At 36.3% G+C, this 21,908-nt stretch overlaps 4 protein-coding genes across 6 annotated transcripts; 3 read left to right on the top strand and 1 right to left on the bottom strand.

Annotated features, from left to right (window-relative positions):
- Nucleotides 1–641: 641 nt before the first annotated feature.
- Nucleotides 642–2,979, top strand: LOC116022891 (G2/mitotic-specific cyclin C13-1-like). Of its 3 annotated transcripts, none has more exons than XM_031263793.1 (7): nucleotides 642–1,168; nucleotides 1,455–1,678; nucleotides 1,778–1,930; nucleotides 2,049–2,082; nucleotides 2,164–2,313; nucleotides 2,417–2,551; nucleotides 2,659–2,979. In XM_031263793.1, the coding sequence occupies exons 1-7, from the start codon at nucleotides 824–826 to the stop codon at nucleotides 2,728–2,730; spliced, it is 1,113 nt and encodes a 370-aa protein (XP_031119653.1). In that variant the 5' UTR covers nucleotides 642–823; the 3' UTR covers nucleotides 2,731–2,979. The 3 variants fall into 3 exon arrangements, with proteins under 3 accessions (XP_031119653.1, XP_031119652.1, XP_031119651.1); XM_031263792.1 differs by having other exon boundaries at nucleotides 1,452–1,678; XM_031263791.1 differs by having other exon boundaries at nucleotides 1,446–1,678.
- Nucleotides 2,980–8,619: 5,640 nt separating this feature from the next.
- Nucleotides 8,620–12,855, top strand: LOC116022762 (cytochrome P450 81C13-like). Its single transcript, XM_031263623.1, has 3 exons — nucleotides 8,620–8,869; nucleotides 8,988–11,073; nucleotides 11,914–12,855. Exons 2-3 carry the CDS (start codon nucleotides 10,150–10,152, stop codon nucleotides 12,505–12,507), a joined length of 1,518 nt encoding a protein of 505 aa, XP_031119483.1. The 5' UTR covers nucleotides 8,620–8,869; nucleotides 8,988–10,149; the 3' UTR covers nucleotides 12,508–12,855.
- Nucleotides 12,856–13,914: 1,059 nt separating this feature from the next.
- LOC116023000 (MFP1 attachment factor 1-like) lies at nucleotides 13,915–14,677 on the top strand. Its single transcript, XM_031263930.1, has one exon. It carries the CDS (start codon nucleotides 13,947–13,949, stop codon nucleotides 14,478–14,480), a length of 534 nt encoding a protein of 177 aa, XP_031119790.1. The 5' UTR covers nucleotides 13,915–13,946; the 3' UTR covers nucleotides 14,481–14,677.
- Nucleotides 14,678–16,422: 1,745 nt separating this feature from the next.
- LOC116022097 (transcription factor MYB44-like) lies at nucleotides 16,423–17,771 on the bottom strand. The gene has a single exon (XM_031262660.1). It carries the CDS (start codon nucleotides 17,642–17,644, stop codon nucleotides 16,775–16,777), a length of 870 nt encoding a protein of 289 aa, XP_031118520.1. The 5' UTR covers nucleotides 17,645–17,771; the 3' UTR covers nucleotides 16,423–16,774.
- Nucleotides 17,772–21,908: the final 4,137 nt, after the last annotated feature.

Below are 21,908 nucleotides of genomic sequence, written 5' to 3'. Positions count from 1 at the left end.
AATTTTCATTTTCTATAAATGTGAATATACAAATGTGTGGGTAGAAAAGTGTGATGTAATCATCAACTTTGGTCTTCTATCCAAAGACATGACAAAATGATTTTTTCAAACATTAGTTGTTTTTATTGAAATCACATTCGGTATCAAATACGATACAGTAATAATATTACAATTATATAACATCATACGTAAGTTACAATGCTCACAATATTAACCTTGAAAGTAATGGTCAAGTAGGTGAAACATGATTATTGTACATAATTATAACGAGTTGATTTCTCTCATGTAAAGTTTGCTGACTATTTTAAATAAATAAATAAATAAATATATATATATATATATATAATAGAAATCTTCGATGTGACAATATATAATTAGATCATTTTGATTTGTATTGTAACGTAGGAGAGTGAATATTACGAGGTAAAATTACACGGAAAATATAACATTAATGTATTCATAATATTACATCATAAGTATTAGTGTATTACCAAAAACAGAACACAGAGCCTTAAATACGGATGGAATTATAGTAATTAAATCATTAAAGCAACGATGTGAATTCGCTGGCAGGGGATTAAACCAACGGCAAATGGAGGGAAAAGAATCAAAAGATTGAATTTGAAGAAAAAACACAAAATTTTCATTTGACCCAAATCCGAAACCGTAGTTGTAATCCCGAAAACGCCAGCGCGCTAAAATTCTGAAACCCAAAAAAATTTCAAGAATTGCCTATATACACTCCAAGGAATTCCCCCATTTTGAGTATTCATCTATCTCTCTCTCTTCCCCCAATTCTCTGTGTTTTCTGTGAAGGGTGAAGATGAGAGCAATGGCGGACAAAGAGAACTGCACGAGAGTGACGCGCCTCTCGAAGAAGAGGGCGGCGGAGGCTATGGCGGCTCCGCTGCAGCAGCAGAGCAAGAAAAGAGTGGTTTTGGGAGAGATTACGAGCGGGCCAAATGTGGGTCTGAGTCAGATCTCGGAGCAACAGAAACTCAAGCCCAGGCGGGCTAAGAGGAAGGTTTTGAAGGCTGTGGCTGAAGAAGGGGTGACGGAGAAGGGGAAAAATGAGGATCGTGGAATCTATATTGATGCGAAATCTGATGACCCACAGATGTGCGCCGCCTATGTTTCTGAGATTTATGAGTATATTCGCCAAATGGAGGTGAATCTTGAAGCTTTTTATCCATTCGTTTGAAAGTTTATTCTAAATGCTCTGATTTTGTACGATAAGAAATGGGTTAATGTTGCTTGAAATATTACCTAATTTGCTTCTGGGTTGAATGATTTGATGTTATAGGGTCATTAGATTGATTTGTTTTGTTTTGTGTAGATATTAATCTCAATTATTATCTTGCAATCATTTAATTTGATGGGATTTGATTAATTTAAGTTTGTGATAATGGTTGAGGGTTTTAGCTAATTAGGGTTTTGTTATTTAGTTGCAGCAGAAAAGGAGGCCATTGCCTGATTACATTGAGAAGGTTCAGAAAGATTTGAGTGCAAATATGAGAGGGATTTTGGTAGATTGGTTGATTGAAGTAGCAGAGGAATATGCTCTCCTTCCAGATACTCTTTATCTAGCTGTTTCCTATATTGATAGATTCTTGTCCACAAATGTTCTTACCCGGCAAAAGCTTCAGCTTTTGGGTGTTTCTTCCATGCTTATTGCCTCGTAAGCACAGAGTTCCACATTAAGATTGTTTTTTCCCATAATTGTTTTGTTTCGAGGAATGTTTTGCTTATGATATGTCGTTTTGTTTGTCGTATACAGGAAGTATGAAGAGATTAGTCCTCGCAATGTTGAAGAGTTCTGTTACATTACAGATAACACCTACACCAAGGATGAAGTGGTGGAAATGGAGGCAGATGTGCTCAAATCGCTCAAGTTTGAACTGGGCAGTCCCACAATCAAGACTTTTCTTAGGTAGAATGAAATCCTCGTATTCTTGTGCTTGGTTTTTTATGAGATTTTTTGGCTTGTGAATGGACAATGAACAGCTATTTGGTTGATTTGCTTGTGTTTTCTCTTTGCTTTTATGTAGAAGGTTTACCCAAGTTTCTCAAGAAGACTATAAAGTAAGTTATCGACTCGATCTGATTTTGCAGTAGCCATTTCAATATGCCTTGAACTAATCTGTATTCTGTTTTGCCTTACAGACAGCAAAATTGCAATTAGAATTCTTGGGCTACTACTTGGCCGAATTGAGTTTGTTGGATTACAGTTGCCTTAAATTCTTGCCTTCCTTGGTAGCTGCTGCCGTTATATTCCTTTCGAGGTTCACTCTTCAACCAAACCTGCATCCCTGGGTAAGGAAACCGTCTCAAATGTTATTTTCTGATAAATTCATGCGATTCATCTGTTCATCGGTTCATGTGTTAATTTGGATGAATTGGATCTTCCTTATCACAGAACAAAGCACTCCAACAATATTCGGGATATAAACCGTCTTCCTTGAAGCAATGTGTTCTTATCATACATGACTTGCAATTAAGTAGAAGAGGAGGTGCCTTGATAGCTATAAGGGAGAAATACAAGCAACACAAGGTGTGTTAGTGTGCGTGACAATAAGTTTAGTATTTCTTATTCTGCTCTAAAATTGGTTACATAGCAAATTAGCAATGTTTTCTGATTCCCCGGTGTTCTTGTAACAGTTCAAATGTGTATCAACGCTCTCATCCCCGCCCGAGATACCAGATTCCTATTTCGAAGATGTGATTGCGTGACAACTTAGCTTAACCGGTGAAGCTCCATTAACCCACAAGTACAAATGTTTGGTCTAGCCTGTATATCACCCGATGCCTTATTGGTTCAGCGCAAGACTGGTGCTTGCCACAAGGTATCTCGTATTTGTTTGAATCGCTGACTTAGACAAGCGTGTTTGCCCTTGCTGAATTCGTGTAACTTTTGGAAAGTCGAGAATTCTTGGCTCGGAATTTTGATGTAATGAAAACTTAGCTGATTGATGATTGTCAGATTGTGTATAACAGTGGATGCTTTAGTACTACAATCATGAAGTGATTGTTAGAATGGCTTTTGTAATTATCATTTTGAGAAAACTTCTGCCCTTCTGCTGGAGTTTCTTGGTTTGATATTTGGTTGGTTAAACAAGATGAACATAGTCATTGTTATTGTAATGAACATTTAGATTGAATCTTGATGAGCAATTAAGCAACAGTCAATGAAAATGGCTGGGTTGACATTTTCAAGTGTTCAGTCTCAGCTCCTCAAAAACTTCCAAACCAAGCTTTCTCATTTGTCTTACATAAGGACAGAATAAGTCAAAATTGAAGAACAGCCATAAAGTCTACACTTATTAGCCTAAATTTAGGCTAAAAGGTGAGCTTAGTTTAAGGACTAAAAGCTAGCTAGATGGCAAAAAGTGGATTGATGAAAAATCCTTAGTATATGAAGTTGGGTTCTACTTTTAAAAAGTCTAAAGTTTGAGCTCTATCAACAAAATAATAAGCAATTTTATTCTTTTGATTTGATTAGAACCATTAAACCGATCAATTGAGCTACACCCAAAATTCAAGTCTTTGAAAAATTGTATGGGACCTTTAGTCATTTACACCTTTATCATAGCCTATCGACATATTAGCAAGGAAATGTTAGATATTAATATTAACTAACATAACATAAATTAAAGGAAATATGAATTATGAGGAACCTGACTTTTGTAACAGCGAAAACTTTAGGATGACCTGTGTCATACTGTGTCATACTGTTGATATTGCTTATTGGGATGGTAAACCTGCAAGATTTATCTGTTACTTCTTTCCTGGATACCAGATAGTGTGTGTATGATGAATACAGGATCTGTAAATGCCTAAACCTCTCGTTCTCCTTAAATTAGTTGAAACTTAATGTGACAATCGAATATCGAGAGAAAGTGAATCAGATCAGAGCATTTGATCCACTATAAAGTTTGCCTTGTCCACTAGGTTTCAACACTCTCCCCACCTTTTCCCCTTCTCTTCTACACCGGCCGGCCACTACCCATCTCAACAAATCCATTCTCCTTTAATTTACTAACCCCTTCCCCTTTATCTCCCCTTCTGGACCCCAAAAAATCTGCATTTCATTCCTTCATATTCCACCATTTCCTTTTCGCTGAAACAAAACTACCAACCTCCTCTCAGTTCCATATAACTTCCTCAATATAATCTCTCTCTCTCTCTCTCTCTTGTTAGCTGGGCAGCAAAAAAAGATGAAGCTTGCATTAATGGCGGCGCTAGTTTTTGTATCCTGGCTGGTGGTTTCTGCAGAGAGCGACGCAATGCTGTCTGTGGGGGAAAACCCGAAACCGACCCGTGGGAGAGTACCGCACCGCCGTTATTCTCACCGCCGGCAACAGCAACATAAACGGCGGCGGCAGTCATCACCCTCATCATCAGATGCGGCGTTCTTGCCCAGCAAGAGGACTGTCCCAAACGCATCCGACCCGCTGCATAACCGCCGGTGAACACTCATATCGCGGTTAATTAAGTTTCCGGTTTTCCGGCCATCTTGATCGGAGCGGCCAGGAGATTAAAGACAGAGGGTTGATGATACATCAATAATGTGAAAAGAAAAAAAGTGTGTTGGCTTTGGGTTTTGAATGTTTTGTTCGGAAAAAAAATTCTCTTCTCGGTCGTGTATGTGTATGAAGCTTTTACAGGTCCGTCCTATGATTATTGTATGAATGATGATGAAGCCATGAAGATGATGATATTGTTAAACCTTGCTTTGTTGTTTGCATTATCTCGGTTTCATAGATACATTAGTGTTAGCAATTCTTTTATCAACTGTTCCAAACTGTTGAAACTATATATATTGCATAAACATTAGAGTTCGTTTATTAACTGTTTTGTTAAATTATGTTGCATTAGTGTTAGCAATTCGTTTATTAACTGTTCTGTTGAATTATGTTGTATTAACATTATTAGTTCTCTTATAAGCTCTTTCAAATAGTTAGATTAAGTGGGTGTATATGTATAATATCTTGCAGTTCGTTTATCAATTGTTTCAAACTGCTAGAATATATAGGTGGGTGTATATGTAGAATAATAGCAATAATTTGTGATGATAGTTTGATGTTGTTAAGGATGATGTTACATGAAGAAATGAAAGAAAAAAAAAATCAAGATTTGGAGGTTGCTTTAGGGCATTCAAATTTCAACAGCCACATTGTCTCATACCAAATATTCCATACATAAATTGACAGATTTGAGTACTTTTGAGGAAAATTTCGGTTTTCTAGCTCTACTTTTTTCACTTTTCGACTTTGCCCACTTTTTTTCTTTATTGCCCATCTCAAATAGTCATAACCAAGTCTTTTTGTCAATTAGTACTTACTACTACATAATCTATAGACTTTTCTATAGTATTATATAATCCTCGACATAAGATAAGCTATATGTTTGGTAGAATTTATTTTAGAGGTTATAACATATATATTTTAAGTCACAAATAAACTATAAGGGTGCGTTTGGTTCGCACATGGGAATCGTAATCGGAATGGGTATCAAATACTTGGGTAATGGGTTTTGGTGATAGTATTTAACATGTTTGGTAGTTGGGTGGAATGAGAATGATTATTAATAGTTGGGGAAGAAAGGAGGAAGGGAGATGAAACCCTTATTTAATAAGGGTATGAGTTTTGTCATCAATGGGGTATTCTAAACTCATAGTAGCATTCACAAAACCTATCAACCAAACACAAGCAATCACTTTCATGCCCATTCCTTATGCCTAAACCCACCAACCAAACACATAATAAATATGTTTAGTAAAATGTGGAGGACAACTTAAAATAAGCTAGTATCTACTAGCTTTTAAACTTTCAACTAGCTTATAATTTGTGTATATTAAACAAAGTCATAATAGTAAAATCCAGATGCAAGTTTTAGATTAGAATTTGCTTAGTTGGAGAGTAGCGAAAAACAAATAACAAAATAAACAAATTTTATTTTTTAGGGTAGCCGTCAGTTGGTAGACACCTTGAGGCATGCTAGCACACTCACACGTAACTCATGTTATGTTATTTGATTTATTATTATATATATGTTTTTTTTTTGGTCAAAAGCAACAAAAATTCATATTTAACAGTAACATCTCGTGCCTGGTTATACTAAAAATTATTTGTATTAATGCGGATGACATGCTCAATGTAATAGTTTTAGTAGTACTTTATATAATTAAATATAATATACATGATTGTAGTATATACTATCACAGTATGTGTGTGTGTATATATATATATCACTTATATTCCTGAGAGACTTGATTGCTAAAACTATTGTTTGATGTTTGACAGTTTGACGGTTGTTTGATTGATTTTCTTTTTTTTTTTTTTTAATATAAGAGAAAAGAAACACAAAACGATATGTCAAGCAAATGGAATAAAAGAAAAGATCAAAGTTGTAAGTGGTTAAATTCATGTCCGTGACAACATTTCCATAACTAATAAAGATTAAGTAGTTGGTAAAACTTTGTTACTTTTGTTCAAAAAAGAATTACTTTTAATTTTAACTATTAATCATATATCATTATTAGTGAGCAATACATAACATTCTCTTGAAGTCATAAAATATTATTACGGAGTATATTTATAAATATAGACAGTTTTTCAAACATCCTAATCTCGAGGGCTCACACAATATGTTGAGAAAAACATGATCAAGAATAGAAAACGAAAAACCAAGAAGAAGAGTTTACATCCATGAAAGAGAATGATTTTTTTTATTATTAATTGCGATAATAAAATATTCAGAGTTACAAGAAGCATTATATTTATAAACAACCCTAACGGTTCATTTACAAAATTACCCTTATATCTGGGTCAGGTTCAAATCACTGAGACAATTAAGTACTGATGTTGCTCTGTTTCACTAATTCACTACTCTCTAGCAATTGTCATCTTTTAGTGACATATGAAATATAAACAACGCGACGTATTAAAGACAATGATTTTTTAAAGACAATGATTTTTTTAGTGGCAATACAACAAAACTAATAGTGGAGCGCCAGAGATTTTCGTCCCAAACATGTTAGATTTAGGCATGCTCCACAAGATCTCTAATATACTTATAATCTATTTGGCCGTGTATTGTCAATGTCATGGTAACCAATTAAGTGGATTTAGCGCTGATTAAGTAGAGAGGCAACACCTGCTAATCCTGCTTATATATTTCTTAATCTTTTGAAACGACAGCACGTCGAACAACGTTAATGACATCAAATGGATAAATAATGCTTGGTTGGTTATTATTGGATCATTAAAAAGTGGTTTGGGTCAGACTGCTCGCAAAAGCATGTAAGCATAATAAGGTAGCATGGTAATTAGCAGTGTAATTAGTTGAGTAATAAGTACGTTTGTCTGATTGTCCTCCATCAGCTTTACAGCCGGATCTTAAAAGTGGAAACCAACTACAATTGCTACTGTTGCACTAGAGTTTCAACTTTATAGTTTATCTCTCCCATAATTAGTCCATTTTTGTTAGGATGTTATTGAGAAATATCTTCAATTACTCATTGGCTAAATCGTATTACGAAGATTCTGTGCAATGGGCTCAAATTAAAAAATATTGGCAAGAATCATATTCATGACATTTCGGTATAAGGATCATGATTCACCCATCCATCCATACATTTCGTGGTGAAAACGTAATATTTTCAACTACTACAAAAGTGACTAGAAATTTAAGATTTGAGGTTACAATTTAAATTTTTGACTACTTTTAGAACTCGATCAAAAATTGTTCATTGGTTATATCAATCACTTAGAAAGGTTGTCAGAAATTTTGAAAGGCTAAACCGATGATAATCAAAACCAACGGGAGGTGTAAAGGTATAAGGTACAATTGGAAACCCAACAATATAATGTTGGGTGTGGATGGTCAAAAAGTCACATTTTCAGTCACATTAATCACAAATTTCAACTACACTGACAAGAGTTTGATCAGAATAGTGCGATTGGAGCTATCCAATCATTATAATCTCATTGTCACCACTCTAACCGTTCAACTTTCACTGTTCTTTTCAAATGGAGTCTTGATTGTTACAAATGAAATAAAAATCAAAATCCTAGATATTCTAATAACAATAACTAGCTTTCTAAAGTTTGATATATAATCATTTTGAATTAAAATTTAAAATGGGATTACAACTTTATCTCAAAATCATTTTATCTCGTGTGTGGATCCACCCTAAAGATTGCATTTTTGTCATTGATTTGTTGACATGATAGAAGCATGAAAGAATTAGGAACCATCAAGTAAAAAGAGATAATAAAACTGGGCTGAAATCATGACACTAAAAACTTGAATTACTATAAAACAAAACCTAAGAAATAGGGATATTTTATTTTTAAAATTTTCTTTTCTTTGGAGAAATTTTGTAGCCTTGAAACCCTTAAATCCTTAATCTTTAAAAAAATTAATTATAATTTTTGTAGCATGTAAATTTAAAAATTTTCATAAATAAACATTAATCTATCACACTAAATAATTACCAACATCATTCATTATCATTTTTTTTTTTTTTGGTATTTTGTTTAGAAACCAATGATATATAATAATCACTTTAAATTTCCACTCTATCATCGTTTATTTTCTAATCACACATGCAAAAATTTTCAATTGAGACTGCTCTTAAACTGAGGTTGCTTTAGTGTACTAAATTGAGTAAAGTTTACATATTTGATGGATGATTTTGAGTGATTGGTACTTGGTAGTGGAAAAACACTTTGAAGGACTATTTTATACTCTGAAATACAGAGTATTTGTAGAAGAAACTGTGAGATTCTGTACTTACTGCAGATTGGCTTATCAAGCAGATTACAGATGCGCCGTATACACACAACAGCATAGGGAATATGAGTTTGTGGGTTTAATGATTTCCATTTCTGGGATTTACAGTCTTTCCTTCATCCTCAATCAAATCACTTTCTTTTTTCACTTTAGCCTCTCACTTTTCCTAATTTTGCACTTCACACCCTTAGGCCGGCGCGTTTGGGAACGACGAATCCATCAACTACGGACAACTCCAGTTTCAGCTACGTATCCATCAATTTTTCCTTTTTCTGTTGGTTTATTGTTTAGTGATTGAAGATTCGTAATATGCAGTACACATGTTTGATAAAATGTCTGTGCGAAAAAAAGAACAAGGTGGTAGGTTTTTCTTGAATTAGTAGCGTACTGGATACTTGTAGCTTTATCATACACCATTGTTTTCTGGTGGGTAAAGATGAAGGTTGAAAAGCTCAATTCTTGAATTTCTTTTTTTTTTTTCAAAATCAATCAATTTGTTGATAAATAGAAGGACCACGGTACTGAGTATGTGAAAGGTATGCCCTGTTTGAGGATTAACAATCTAGTTTGGTTAAGAACATTTTAGGCACTTTGACTCTAAATGAAAACTATGTGATTAATCAATCAGTTGTGTTCTATAGTAGATATATTGTTTATGTTTGAGAGAATGAAAGTTTTCCTTTTTCATTCATATATTATTTCTGTTCTTTGAGAGAATGAAAGTTGTAATTTTTCATGCACTGCACAAGGATTTTCTGAATTGAGTAGTCTATGAGAAAATGTTCACTGAGGGAATACAAAACTGTCAGGGTGATAGGAGTCTCTCACACTTTATTGAACTCATTCAGGGGCACCATATAAGCTTAGAGAGGAGTCTGAAGAGTTCAAACCGGATAGCTTTTTGGGAGTGAATATGGAGGGTTAAAGATAGGGGTGGGGTTCAACTTTGTGGGCACATGTGTTTAACTTAGGTTTGTTTGAAGTTGGAAGACGCTTGTCTCCAGGAAACACTGACAATTTCATACTTTCATTAGCACTAGATTCCTACCATCTAGACTGGGAAAGTATAATTTATGGAACGTGAAATGATAAACACGTGTTTAGAAACGTTTTCTTTGTTTAATAAATTTCCATAAAGTCTCTGCACCATTAGTCAATAGAGAAAAGAGTTAGCCATAGGTTTGCTGATCATAATCTTCAGAGTTGAATACTTGTCATGTCACATGTGGAGTATTGAGGGCCCTCCTCAGTAGGAAAAATACAAGATGGTGGCTTTTAAAAATTGACCTGATTACTCTCTTCTTCTTTGGTTTTCTCTGTTCTTAGCTCAAAGATTCTCTCAGGGTTATTAACATGGAGGAGCAATACTACTATTATACTGCAATTTTACTGTCTTTTTTCCTCATCATATTGTCAAAATTATTTTCCCATAAAAAGAAAAATTTACCACCAAGTCCACTTGCGTTACCAATTGTTGGCCACTTTCATCTTTTCAAAAACTCAATCAATCAAACACTTACCTCACTATCAGCAAAGTATGGTCCAGTTCTTTATCTCCGGTTTGGATGCCAGTCCTTTCTTGTCATATCTTCACCTTCTGGAGTTGAAGAATGCCTCACCAAGAACGATATTGTATTTGCAAGCCGGCCTCAGATCATGGCTGGAGACATGTTCAGCTTCAACTATTCTAGTATCGTGTGGGCACCATATGGCCAGGTTTGGAGGCTTCTGCGCCGTTTTGCTGCTATTGAACTATTTTCCACAATTAACCTGCAAAGTTCTTCCATCATCCGAGAAGAAGAGGTTCGAATTCTTATCTGCTCGTTGTTCAGAGTCTCCAAGAGCGGAAGCTCAGTAGTGGATGTGAAAAATTGGGTGTCTATTTTTGCTTACAATACTATAATGAGACTTGTGAGTGGTGAAAGGCTTGTGAATGAAGAAGATGCAGGGGGGACCAAGGGGAAGGAAATCATTAAAGAACTCAGAAAGCTTTTCTTCCCAGATATACCGTTCTTCAATGTTTGTGACTTCTTCCCAGTGTTGAGGTGGTTTGATTACAAAGGGATTCAGAAAAAGATGGTGTTACTACAGAAGGAGAGGATCAAATTCTCGAGTGGCTTATTAGATGAATTTCAACAGAAGGAAATCTATTCTTCCGAACCAAGTATTCAGGTGAAGAACAGGAAGAAGGCAACACCAATCATCAAAACTCTACTTTCTCTCCAAAAATTGGAGCCTGAATTCTATACAGACGATATTATCAAAAGCTTTCTACTGGTAAAAACATTCTATACTCTTTTCTATTTTTTTGTTTTTGTTTATCCTAAATTTTTGAGCTCTAAAATTAACAAATCCTTAGTGTTGTAATCAAATATTTTAAGTTGATTGTTCATGTTCAAATATTGGATTAAGGAAGTTTGAAGTCATTTTCTTTACACTTAAATTATGATTTTTGTACTTGAGGCAATGACAGACTGACAGTGACAGGTGGGGGGTTGGTTCTATCATATCCATAGAGCCGTCAAAACGGGCCGGCGGGGCGGGGCCCGCCAAAGCCCGACTAAAAGCGGGCCTAACAATTGCCCCCCGCCCCGCCCCCTCTTAAGCCCGCGGGCCCATGCGGGGGCCCGCCAAATCCCCACACCTTTTTTTTTTTTTTTTTAAAAAAAAAAAAAAATAATATTATGCTAACTAATAAGTAATAACAATGTGAAGAGCAAAGCCAGAAATGTGAAATATATTACACATGTAAATTTGACCTCTTGAAAGTAGTATTGGTTTATCCTTTGGAGAGAGGTGCAAGCTTATCAAGTGGGCCATTCATTGCATCATTAAACATTTTAAAAACTAACATGGAAAACACATTTACAATGTTTACCTGTTTAATTAGTCAACCAGAGAATATGCTTAATGCTTTTGTGACTCTAAATTTCATAGTAGCAACCAGAGAATAATAAACAGAAGAAAATGAGGTATAAATATGTCACCTTGATTTTAGAACTGGATGCTGAACAAAAATTGTACCAAAAATCTTGTGAAGGAACTTTGTGTTTGAGTAGATGTTCCTGAGATTTTGGTCTAATGAAGTTAAAGGCTTAAAGCAACTTTGTGTTTCAGGTGATGTTTATTGCAGGGACAGAGACATCATTTGCGACTATCGTATGTGCATTGACACATCTCTTGGCTCACCCGGAGGTAATGCACAAACTCAGATCCGAGATTGACAGCAAGGTAGGACACAGAAGGTTGGTAAATGAGTCTGATCTTCCCACACTTCCCTATTTGCATTGTGTTGTGAACGAGACACTAAGGTTAAACACTCCTGTACCATTTTTGTTACCTCACTGGTCATCTGAAGACTGTGTAGTCGGGGGCTATGACATTCCCAAAAACACGACCTTAATGATCAATGTTAGCGCTCTGCATCAAGATCCCAAGGAATGGGAAGAGCCGGAGAAGTTCAAGCCAGAGAGATTCGAAACAATGGAAGGTGAAAAGGATGGATTCGGCTACAAATTCGTTCCATTTGGACTGGGGAGAAGAGCTTGCCCAGGAAACAACATGGGTTTGAGAGCAATTTCACTGGCGTTGGGTGCAATTATCCAGGTTTTCGACTGGGAAAACGTTGGAAAGGACAAAATGGACGCTGGCTCTTTGGAAGCGGTTTGCAGTCCACGCCAAGATTGCATCCCGCTTCTCTCCCAGCTCTAAAACGTTGTTACAACTCAACGTTTTGAGTCATCTTATGTATTATAAAGTAATGAAATAAATACCTCCCCACCCTATCTGATCGGGATGAGGGATCCTGGACGAGAGATTTTGTCTTTTGTTTTCAGGTAATGAAATAAATAAGGTAGAAATGTGTGTAGTTATTATGTGGTGAAGTATCAAGTGTCTTTTCCTCTATGAGAAGCTGTTGAATGGAACTTGAACAACACAAGAACACTAGCAATTAGCAAAGCTGTGTACCCCTGTAAAGGAAAATGTCTTCCAACTTTTTCAAATTATATTGTAAGAATAATGCTACATTTAGTCGTTAAAATTGTCTTATATTTTCAATTATTTGATGCATTTTTACCACATTAACTTATAATAGTTAGGGCTGTTAGCGAACAGAGCTTTCAACAAACTACTCGTGTTCGAGCTCGGTAAGCGTTCGTTTATGTTCGTTTATTAAGGTAAACGAACATTAACAAACAAAATTTAGAGCTCGGTTAATAAACGAACAGAGTCTGAACAGTGGTAAACTCGTTTGTTAAGTGTTCGTGAACAAGTTCGCTTGTGTTTGTTTAGTAGTGTTCGTGAACAAGCTTGGTTGTGTTCGTTTAGTAGTGTCCGCGAACAAGCTCGTTTAGTGTTCGTTTAATAATGTTCGCGAACATGTTTACAAACATATATATAATTGTTCGTGAACGTAGATTATTTCTTGTTCACGAACAAATTGTGTTCACGAACATGTGCAGGTGTTTGGTTATTAACTGTTCATGAACATAAATGAACATGTTTGTGAACGTGTTTGTTAACGTTTGCGAACACGTTCGTGAACGTGTTCGTTAACATTAACGAACACGTTCGTGAACGTGTTCGTGAACGTTAACGAACACTAACGAATGCTTAACAAACGAACACGAACAAGATTTTCAAAAACCTTAACAAACGAACACGAACACGAACACCCCAAAATCCTTAACAAACGTACACGAACAGCCTTCGTTCGTTTATTTTCGGTTCGTTAACAGCCCTAATAATAGTGATTATAGTATCAGCCTTATCAGGTAATCATTTATGTTATATTTAATTGTAATGAATACTATTGTCACTCTAGGAATTTGTTATAGCGTGGTGAATGATAAAGTTTACAGAAATAATATGTCAATCGGTCAGTTAAGAGACCTTAGACGATCGAATATTGCTATCGAATAAAAAGAGTATAGTGAGAATGAATACAAAATAAAATCTTGGTTAGGATCGAGTGGACTATTTATATTATATAAGAACTCAAGAAATAATATTTTATGGACTAAAAATCTACTGTAAAATAATACTCTGTATAAAGTGAACACTAAAAATTCGGAATATTTTATTATATCTATAAATACTTTCCTCCTATAATTCCTCTCCGTTACCATTATTTTCGCTGAATTCTGAAAATGGGCGATAAAACCGAAGAGCAAAACCATGAAGTAGAAGCAAAGCATCAGTCAGAGAGCGAACCCTCAACGATGACAATGTCGGAAATCGAGACACCTCAGGATGAGGGAAAACCCTCATTGGAAACTCTGAAAAAGCTCGAAAGTTTCTGCTTCAGCATCTGGCCGCCGACGCAGAAAACCCGCGACGCCGTTATCGAGCGCCTCATCGCGACGCTGTCGTCGCCGTCGATTTTGTCCAAGCGTTACGGCACTATTCCCCGCGGGAATGCTTCCGATATCGCTATGCGTATCGAAGAGGAGGCGTTCAACGCCGCCGGAGCGTCGGCGAACGCCGATGGCGCGGACGGAATCGAGATCGTCCAGGTCTACTCCAAGGAGGTGAGCAAGCGGATGCTCGAAGGGATCAAGTCCAGATCCGCCGATTCGCCGCCGCCGGAGATTGTGCCGGAGAGGGAGAGTGTGCCGGCGCCGCAGGAGAGCAACAAGCTCTACGCTCTCCTTGAAACGGTGGCCCCTGAGGCCGCGCCTTAAAATCCGCATTGAGGTTTCTAGAGACATTATATATATATATATATATATATATATTTGCAGTTGGAACGTTATTGGAGTTGAGTTAATTGAAAATGCTCGTTTCATGATAATTTGAGATCTAGTCGTGTTGTCTTTGGATTTACAACACTGCTTTACACTCCTTATAATAATATAATATTCAGTCTTTATTAAACTTATCCCTCTCAGTTTCTTATGTTTGTTTTGATATGATGCTGCACTTTGTCTATTCATTTTGTCTCTTAGCATCTGGCCAATATGAGATTGTTTGATCCTTAAAGTTCCCATCTCTCGTTGTTTCATTGTGGTTTTTGTACCAGTATCTTTTTATGAGCATATCATTACCTTACCAGTAACTGCAGAGTGTAAACCCGCCTCGTGACTCAAGACAGCAATAAGCCAACCTAGGCTGCCCATAGCTGATCGACCGTCTCAAACCATGAAAGCTCGCTCCCGCTTGGAGTTGAACTTGGAACCTGATCAATTTGGTTGAAGTTGCTTCCAACACTGAGTGCACATTGGTTTTACATTAGGTTGCAAGTGATTTCGATTGATTATTTCAGTGTTTAACCTATGACTTGCATCTTTCTCTGGTGATTAGCAATATGTTTGTCCCTGGTGGTAGTGTTCTTCTGCTGTGTATTATTTCTGAATTACTTGACCAGAACAAAGAAAGCAGTTAAATCTATGAACATGGCCCTAGTTTGAATATGTTTAAGCAAAATCTCTGATTCGGGGAGTGATTTGAAGAGAACTTTGGAATGCATCTATTGATGATTTATGAAAGTTTTACTAAGAGGTTGAATAATGTCAGCAAGATCATTTTCAGGCAAGATGCATCGATTTTCATGATCCTAGAAGCTAAAAGTGAGAAACTTTGTGCTTGACTGGATTTCTATTATCACTTGTACATGTCTGCTTTGTCCAGGAACCAAATTTGCTGCATTTCTAGACTTGCAACTAATCCTACTTGCTTTTATGGTTTTTAGCCACCTACTCTTGCTTTCACTCTGATATCTATCTAGTGATGAGTAGTTTGAGAAAATTATTTTGTGTTTTTGGTGATTTGAGATTTGAAACCATTGCTGTGGGCTACAAGAACTTCCACAGTTCCACAGCTTCTTCCCTAGCTCAGATAGACCTGTATGATACCTGTAATCTTTTTCTCCATACTTCAGAGGGATTTGATTCACCAATCAACACTCCTATTTCCTTCCAAAGATCCAGTAGATTGACTCTTTTGCTGAGCAAAAGGCAATGCTTTTTCAAGAGGAGATTGGAAGAGGAGGTGGAGGGTAGTGCATAATAGACATTTTTTTGGTACATTAGGTTTCCAACTTATGCCAGACTAACATGCTCAAGAGTTGTGGTTTCCAACCCTTGCCTTGTACACTTTGCATGCCCTCATCAGTCCCAAGTTCTTGCCCCTAGCCTGTATACTCTGTGCACAAGGAGAGTATTGGTCACTCCAATGAGCCTTCGTCAAACCAATTGAGCTATAGCAGGTTTCCACCCCTTGTTTGTACACTTTGCATGTCCCCGCCAGTCCCAAGTTCCTACCCCTATTCTGTATATACTCTGTGCACAAGGAGTATTGGTCAAGGTTTTTCAATGAGCCTTCAGATTCCTAGTGAGATTTGAATCCACACGTTGTTACTATAACAAGACTTTAGGGTGATCAACGTCAAACCAATTGAGTTAACCCTACAGGCTTATAGCTGTTGGTTTTATAGTATGAGTCCAAGGGTTGGTCCAAGGTTTTATAGTATGCCTTCTCCCTAGACCACTGGGTCGAGGGCTCCATATTGGGGTCGAGGATAATCATAACCAACAATAGCTATGGGGTTGTGTTCCTAGATTAACTTATATTATTATCCTTAATCAATCCCAAGATTTATCCTTTTACTTGTATATTGTCTGCAAGTAGCCCCCAAACATCTTCTCCAACAATTCATTCAGTTCTCTCTTGAGACACAATTCCATCAACCATAAAGTGTTTGTTATAGTAAAATAATAGTAAAAAAACATTACCTATTTTTATGAATTCTACGTTACAAACCCTTCTCATTTAACTGTCATAACTGAACTGCTACTTGTAGAACCTCCCTAAAAACATGATTTTCACTGCCCGGAATTCATTATAGAAATTAGTAAATTTTTTCTCCTTTTTTTTGGACTGATTTTCTTCTCTCTTCTCTCTATAGTCTGTATATTTCTGCAAAATTATCCGGCGAAAATTCTACAGACAAAGGTGAAACTGATCCGAGAGTGTCAATTCAATCTTGCCGATGCCAAATTCCGATCGCCGCCGCCGCCGCAGCATTTTGAATTGCTTCCGCCTGCGTACAGAGGCCGCCGTTGTGTTCAACCCCGGCCATGTAGTTCCTCACTTCTTTCCTTATCATCTCCTGCAGCTCCGCCAAGAACTCCGGGCTGAAGAAAGGCTTCTCCGCCGCCTGCGGCGGCGGCGGAGCGGCAAACTGGAAGCTCTGAGGCGGTAAATAAACTTTTGCAGGTGGAGACATCGGGGGAAGCTGGGGAATAGGGACGAGATGATTTCGCCGGTTTATCAACGGCGGAGCTTCATTGGATCCGGGCAAAGAGAGACTCAGAGAGGTAACCGGATCGGCGGCGGAAAACGACGGCGTTTCCATCACCGGAAAAACCGAAGGGAGCGGCAGCGGCAGCGGGAGCTTCCCGTTTCCGGTGGTTGTGGCGATGGATTTATAAATATCGCTAAAATCGGAGTCGGAAGGAGTGCCGGCGCTGAAAGATCTCTTGAGCGGCGGATTAAAGCTCAAATCCGCCGACGAAGAACCGCACTTCCGTTTCAGAGTAGAATTCCAATGATTCTTAATCGCATTATCCGTCCGCCCACTAAGCAACCTCGCTATAGTCGCCCACTTATTCCCAAACTTCGCATGCGCCCTAATAATCGTCTCATCCTCCTCCGCCGTAAACGGCCGGTGCTCCACCTCCGGCGAAAGCTGATTACACCACCGGAGCCGGCACGACTTCCCCGACCGTCCGGGGATCGAATTCCCAATCAGCGACCAATTCCTCGCCCCATATTTCTCCACCAATCTCTCCAACATCTCATCCTCCTCCGGACTCCACGGCCCCTTAATCCTATCCGCCGCCTCCATAAACGAAAAAAGCTCGAAACCGATAAAATTAATTATGCGGTGAAGCGTCTGAGAAGAGAGGAGATGATATAAGAAGGGGAAGAGAAGAACGGCGGCCGGTTGACAGTTACGAGTGGAGTTGGCATTGGACACGCGTCGAGCTGAGAAATGTGGGAGGACACCTACGAATCACACGTTGCTAAAATCCCGGGGATTAGAAAGTGGATTATGGTGGAGTTACCCTAAACTAATTACAGTTTGGGATTTCGAAACCCACCGACCGTTTTGGAAGTTAATAATTATTGGATAGTGTTTTTGAAATTGAAGTTCACGGTTGGAGTTGGATGGGGAGTTTGACTCAGACAGCCTGGACACCATGCAAAAACAAACACTTTTTTTTTTCTTCCTCTTTTAACTCATAAAATATCTTTGATATTCTTTAATTATATTAAATTCACACCTCATGCAGTTGAGTCTGGAAGGTACTATTGGAAGACTGGTCTCGAGGTGTGCAAATTTTGATAAATTTTCTATTAACCAATTGAACTGATAAGGTTCGATTAATCGTTTTTTAACCAGATTTTTTCAATTTGGATATGATTAAATTTTTAAAAAAATTTGGTTAACGGTTAATTCATTTTGAAACTTCGGTTAACCAAATTTTAAATATATATATAACTAAATAAATATGTAATACAATATTTAAAATCATTATAAATTTATAGTGTTGATATGGTATTGTTTTTGTATATTCTCTTATAGATTTTTTATTATATGTATTATGTTTATTATTAATTGAATTTATTATTATGGGTATTATATATTTTTAGGATTTAAAACTTTAGTTTAAAAAAAGTTTAGTTAATTAGTTAACTGACCGATTAATCAAATAAAAATTTTAGTTCAATTAATTCGGTAATACAAAATTCAGTTCAGTTAACGGTTAAAGTTTTAAAAATTCTAGTTAAAACGGTTCGATTGGCATAGATGAGAGAGCGATTGGAGTCTATAGATAGTGGCTTGGGGCAACAATACTGACCAAGCGATAAAAGTTGAGAGTATAATTAGGTAGGATTGAAATAGAGACGACTCAATGTAACTCCTACCGAGATCGTGCAACCTTTGTGCAAGTTGTGTACCCGTGCGAGGCCTCACGCGGCTCCACACATAATAATTTTAAAATATTATTTAAGGAAGTAATATTGATATCTAATTTTTATTTTGTTTTGTTATTTTAATAGTGATTTTCAATAATATTGGTCAGAGTTGAACATCTTTAATTTGGCAGTGAAACAACCATGTTTGGAAATGACATCAACTTTAAACAGCTGCAAAGTCCACCAAACCCATACAACTTTTTAACCTTAGAGTTTTTATATGATGTCTTATTGGACTTATATCATTCAACCAAAAAAAAGAAAAAGAAAAAAGAAAAAGTGATATGCATTAGTTAAATCTACTTTTTTAAAAAGGGTTCATAAAACCAACTTATCTACATAGTCCACACCAAAGTTTGAAAAATAAAATTATTTGTAATCACATCTAATTTAACACGAAAAAAAGAATTGAAGAAAGACTTTATTTACGATCTCATGGTTTTGTTTTCTCACTTGATGTGAAATTGGAGTATAAATTATACTTTTAGTAATTTTGTAAGCTTGGAACGTTTGTATACGCTACATATGTATTGTTTGGAATCAAAATGATGAAAGGGATATAATATAAGGAAGCAATATGTGTTTTAATTTATTACTGGTGATTGAGTTCTTAATACAAGTGAGCTCGGAGACTCAATAGTGCTCGTGAAGTACATTAAAGCCTCAAAAGTTTGATTCCCTTATTGGTTGGCAAATGCCTTTATTTATAGTGTTAGAATAGGTAGATATACCGGTTCGTTTATCGACAGGTCTGATGTGACAGAGCGACACTTGTGGTTCAAGTCAATCATGAACTATGTTGACCCTGATGGCTTGATGTGACATCCATAGTAGTAATGACGAAAGTGATTTTTTTTTGTCGCTCCTGCCTGAACTTGGTAATTGTCTTCCAACTACCTCGGTGACTGAGATAGGCCCAAATCTAGCTACCCTCTTAGTCATATATGGTACTCGTAGACTCGCCGCATATCTCCACCGCTCTGTATTGATAACGTGGAATGCTACGACCAATTATACTGCTCGTGAAGTATATTGAAGCCTCAAAAGTTCGATTCCCTTATTGGTTGGCAAATGCCTTTATTTATAGTGTTGGAATAGGGAGACATGCTAGTTCTTCTATCAACAGGTCTGATGTGACAGAGCGACACTTGTGATTCAAGTCAATCATGACCTATGTTGACCCGGATGGCCTGATGTGGCATCCTTAGTAATAATAGTGAAAGTGACTTTTTTTGTCGCTCCCGCCTGAACTCGGTAATTGTCTTCCAACTACCTTGGTGACTGAGATAAACCCAAATCTTGCTACCCTCTTAGTCATATATATGGTACTAGTAGACTCGCCGCATATCTCCACCGCTCTGTATTGATAATGTGGAACGCTAGGATCAATTATCGTATAACATATTAAAAACAAAATGTGCACAACAATTATATTTTTCAAAAAAATATAATGGAAGTACTATATTTTGGTAGTAGAGAATGATGCAAGAGTTTGTTTAATTTAGGTTTGTGGCAGTAAATTGCATAGTGGACGGTGGTGATGATAGGTTGTTTGTAATGGATCAGTTGGTAGGTACCAAGTAGTGGTTGGCTAAATGGTGCAGAAGCAGGTGAATGCAGTGGTTAGTAGTTAGCAGCTTTCTTAAGTATTTGCATATAAATAGTAATACATTTGGTATTTTTGGTGTTCACATTCTTAATTTAGTAGGATAGTTTGTTATGGAACAATCTCTAATAACTTCCTAACAGTTTAATTAACTAATAAGGGTAACTGATATTTTAATTTATGAGTGATGCTGCATGCCCCTCTAAATTTTACCTTTTATGAAGTACGGAGTAATATTTACCTACTAATGTGATACTACTTGATTGATTATTTTTATAGTTAACGCTTTTTAATCCTTCTGAAAAGAATCATACTATAAATTCTTACACTTGGGCTATTTTTGTCCTAGAAAGTGAGACCCATTAAAAGTTTGACTTGGATTTTTTTTTTTTTCTATTGTTATTCAAAAAAATAATTAAAAAAAAAAAAATCTACTACTTGATCATTGACATGCAGTGATAAATGGACCGTTCTTTTGGGCTGTGATGTGCTGGTAAACTTGAACTGAGCAAACTTCTACTAATTTTTCCCAAATTTTGTTCATTAGTAAGTTGCATAATGGATCAAAGTTCTACTGGGCCTCCACTTACATACAAGCCCACACGAAGCATTATGACAAATCAACACTTATACCATGGATCCGTGTCCACTTTGTAAGGTAGACCAATCATAATTTATATACTGAATGTTCACAATTTAAATTGTGAACGTTCAGTATGTAAGTTGTGTATTTTGGACCCGAGTTTATAGAATAATTTGTCATAACAAATTATACCATAGCTCACATGGTAAGGTAGACAACTGATAAATGTTATTTTTTGTATACTAATATACTACTAATTCATTTTAAGGTATATATACCAATCATGAACTTTTAGTATGCTAAAAATGAATATATATGACAGTGATTATCTTACAATATGAAATTATGAACTATAATTCACATTATAACCGTGAAAGCATTATAAACATCTATATTACAAAATGAATTAATAAACATACTATTTAATTTAATGGAGTATAAATGCATGAAAGAATGCTTATAATCTTTGCTTTTAAAAATTGTGACACAATTAAACTCTCCCAAAAGTCAAACGACCCCTATAACTAGATATCAGGCATGCCACTAGTGTTACTAGTCTTTTAGGAGTTTGAAAAATCAAATCAATTTTTTAAAGGCAATTTGAATTAATAAACAATTGTTTTTATAAAGAAAGACCTATTTGGTTAGTAGGTGGGAACTTATGTCAGTATTATAATTTCAATTCTAATTGTTAATTGTCAACTTGGTCGTTTGGTGTTAAATCTTCCAACTTGGTCAAAGTTCAGGTGTGACTTATAACTACAAAGTTTTGGATTAATGTATGTATTTATTTATATGATCTTGCTATATTGTAGGCATCAAATGAGGAATAAAAAACAACTTATTTTACATTATTATATTATAATACTAAGTTATATGTTTTAGGGACAATAGAAGTGAAATTAAATATGACTACCTAACTCATATATTGACACAAAC

The sequence above is a fragment of the Ipomoea triloba genome, chromosome 6 (genome assembly GCF_003576645.1).
Source record: "Ipomoea triloba cultivar NCNSP0323 chromosome 6, ASM357664v1".
Taxonomy (NCBI): domain Eukaryota; kingdom Viridiplantae; phylum Streptophyta; class Magnoliopsida; order Solanales; family Convolvulaceae; genus Ipomoea; species Ipomoea triloba.
This window is presented reverse-complemented; position numbering and strand designations above follow the sequence as displayed.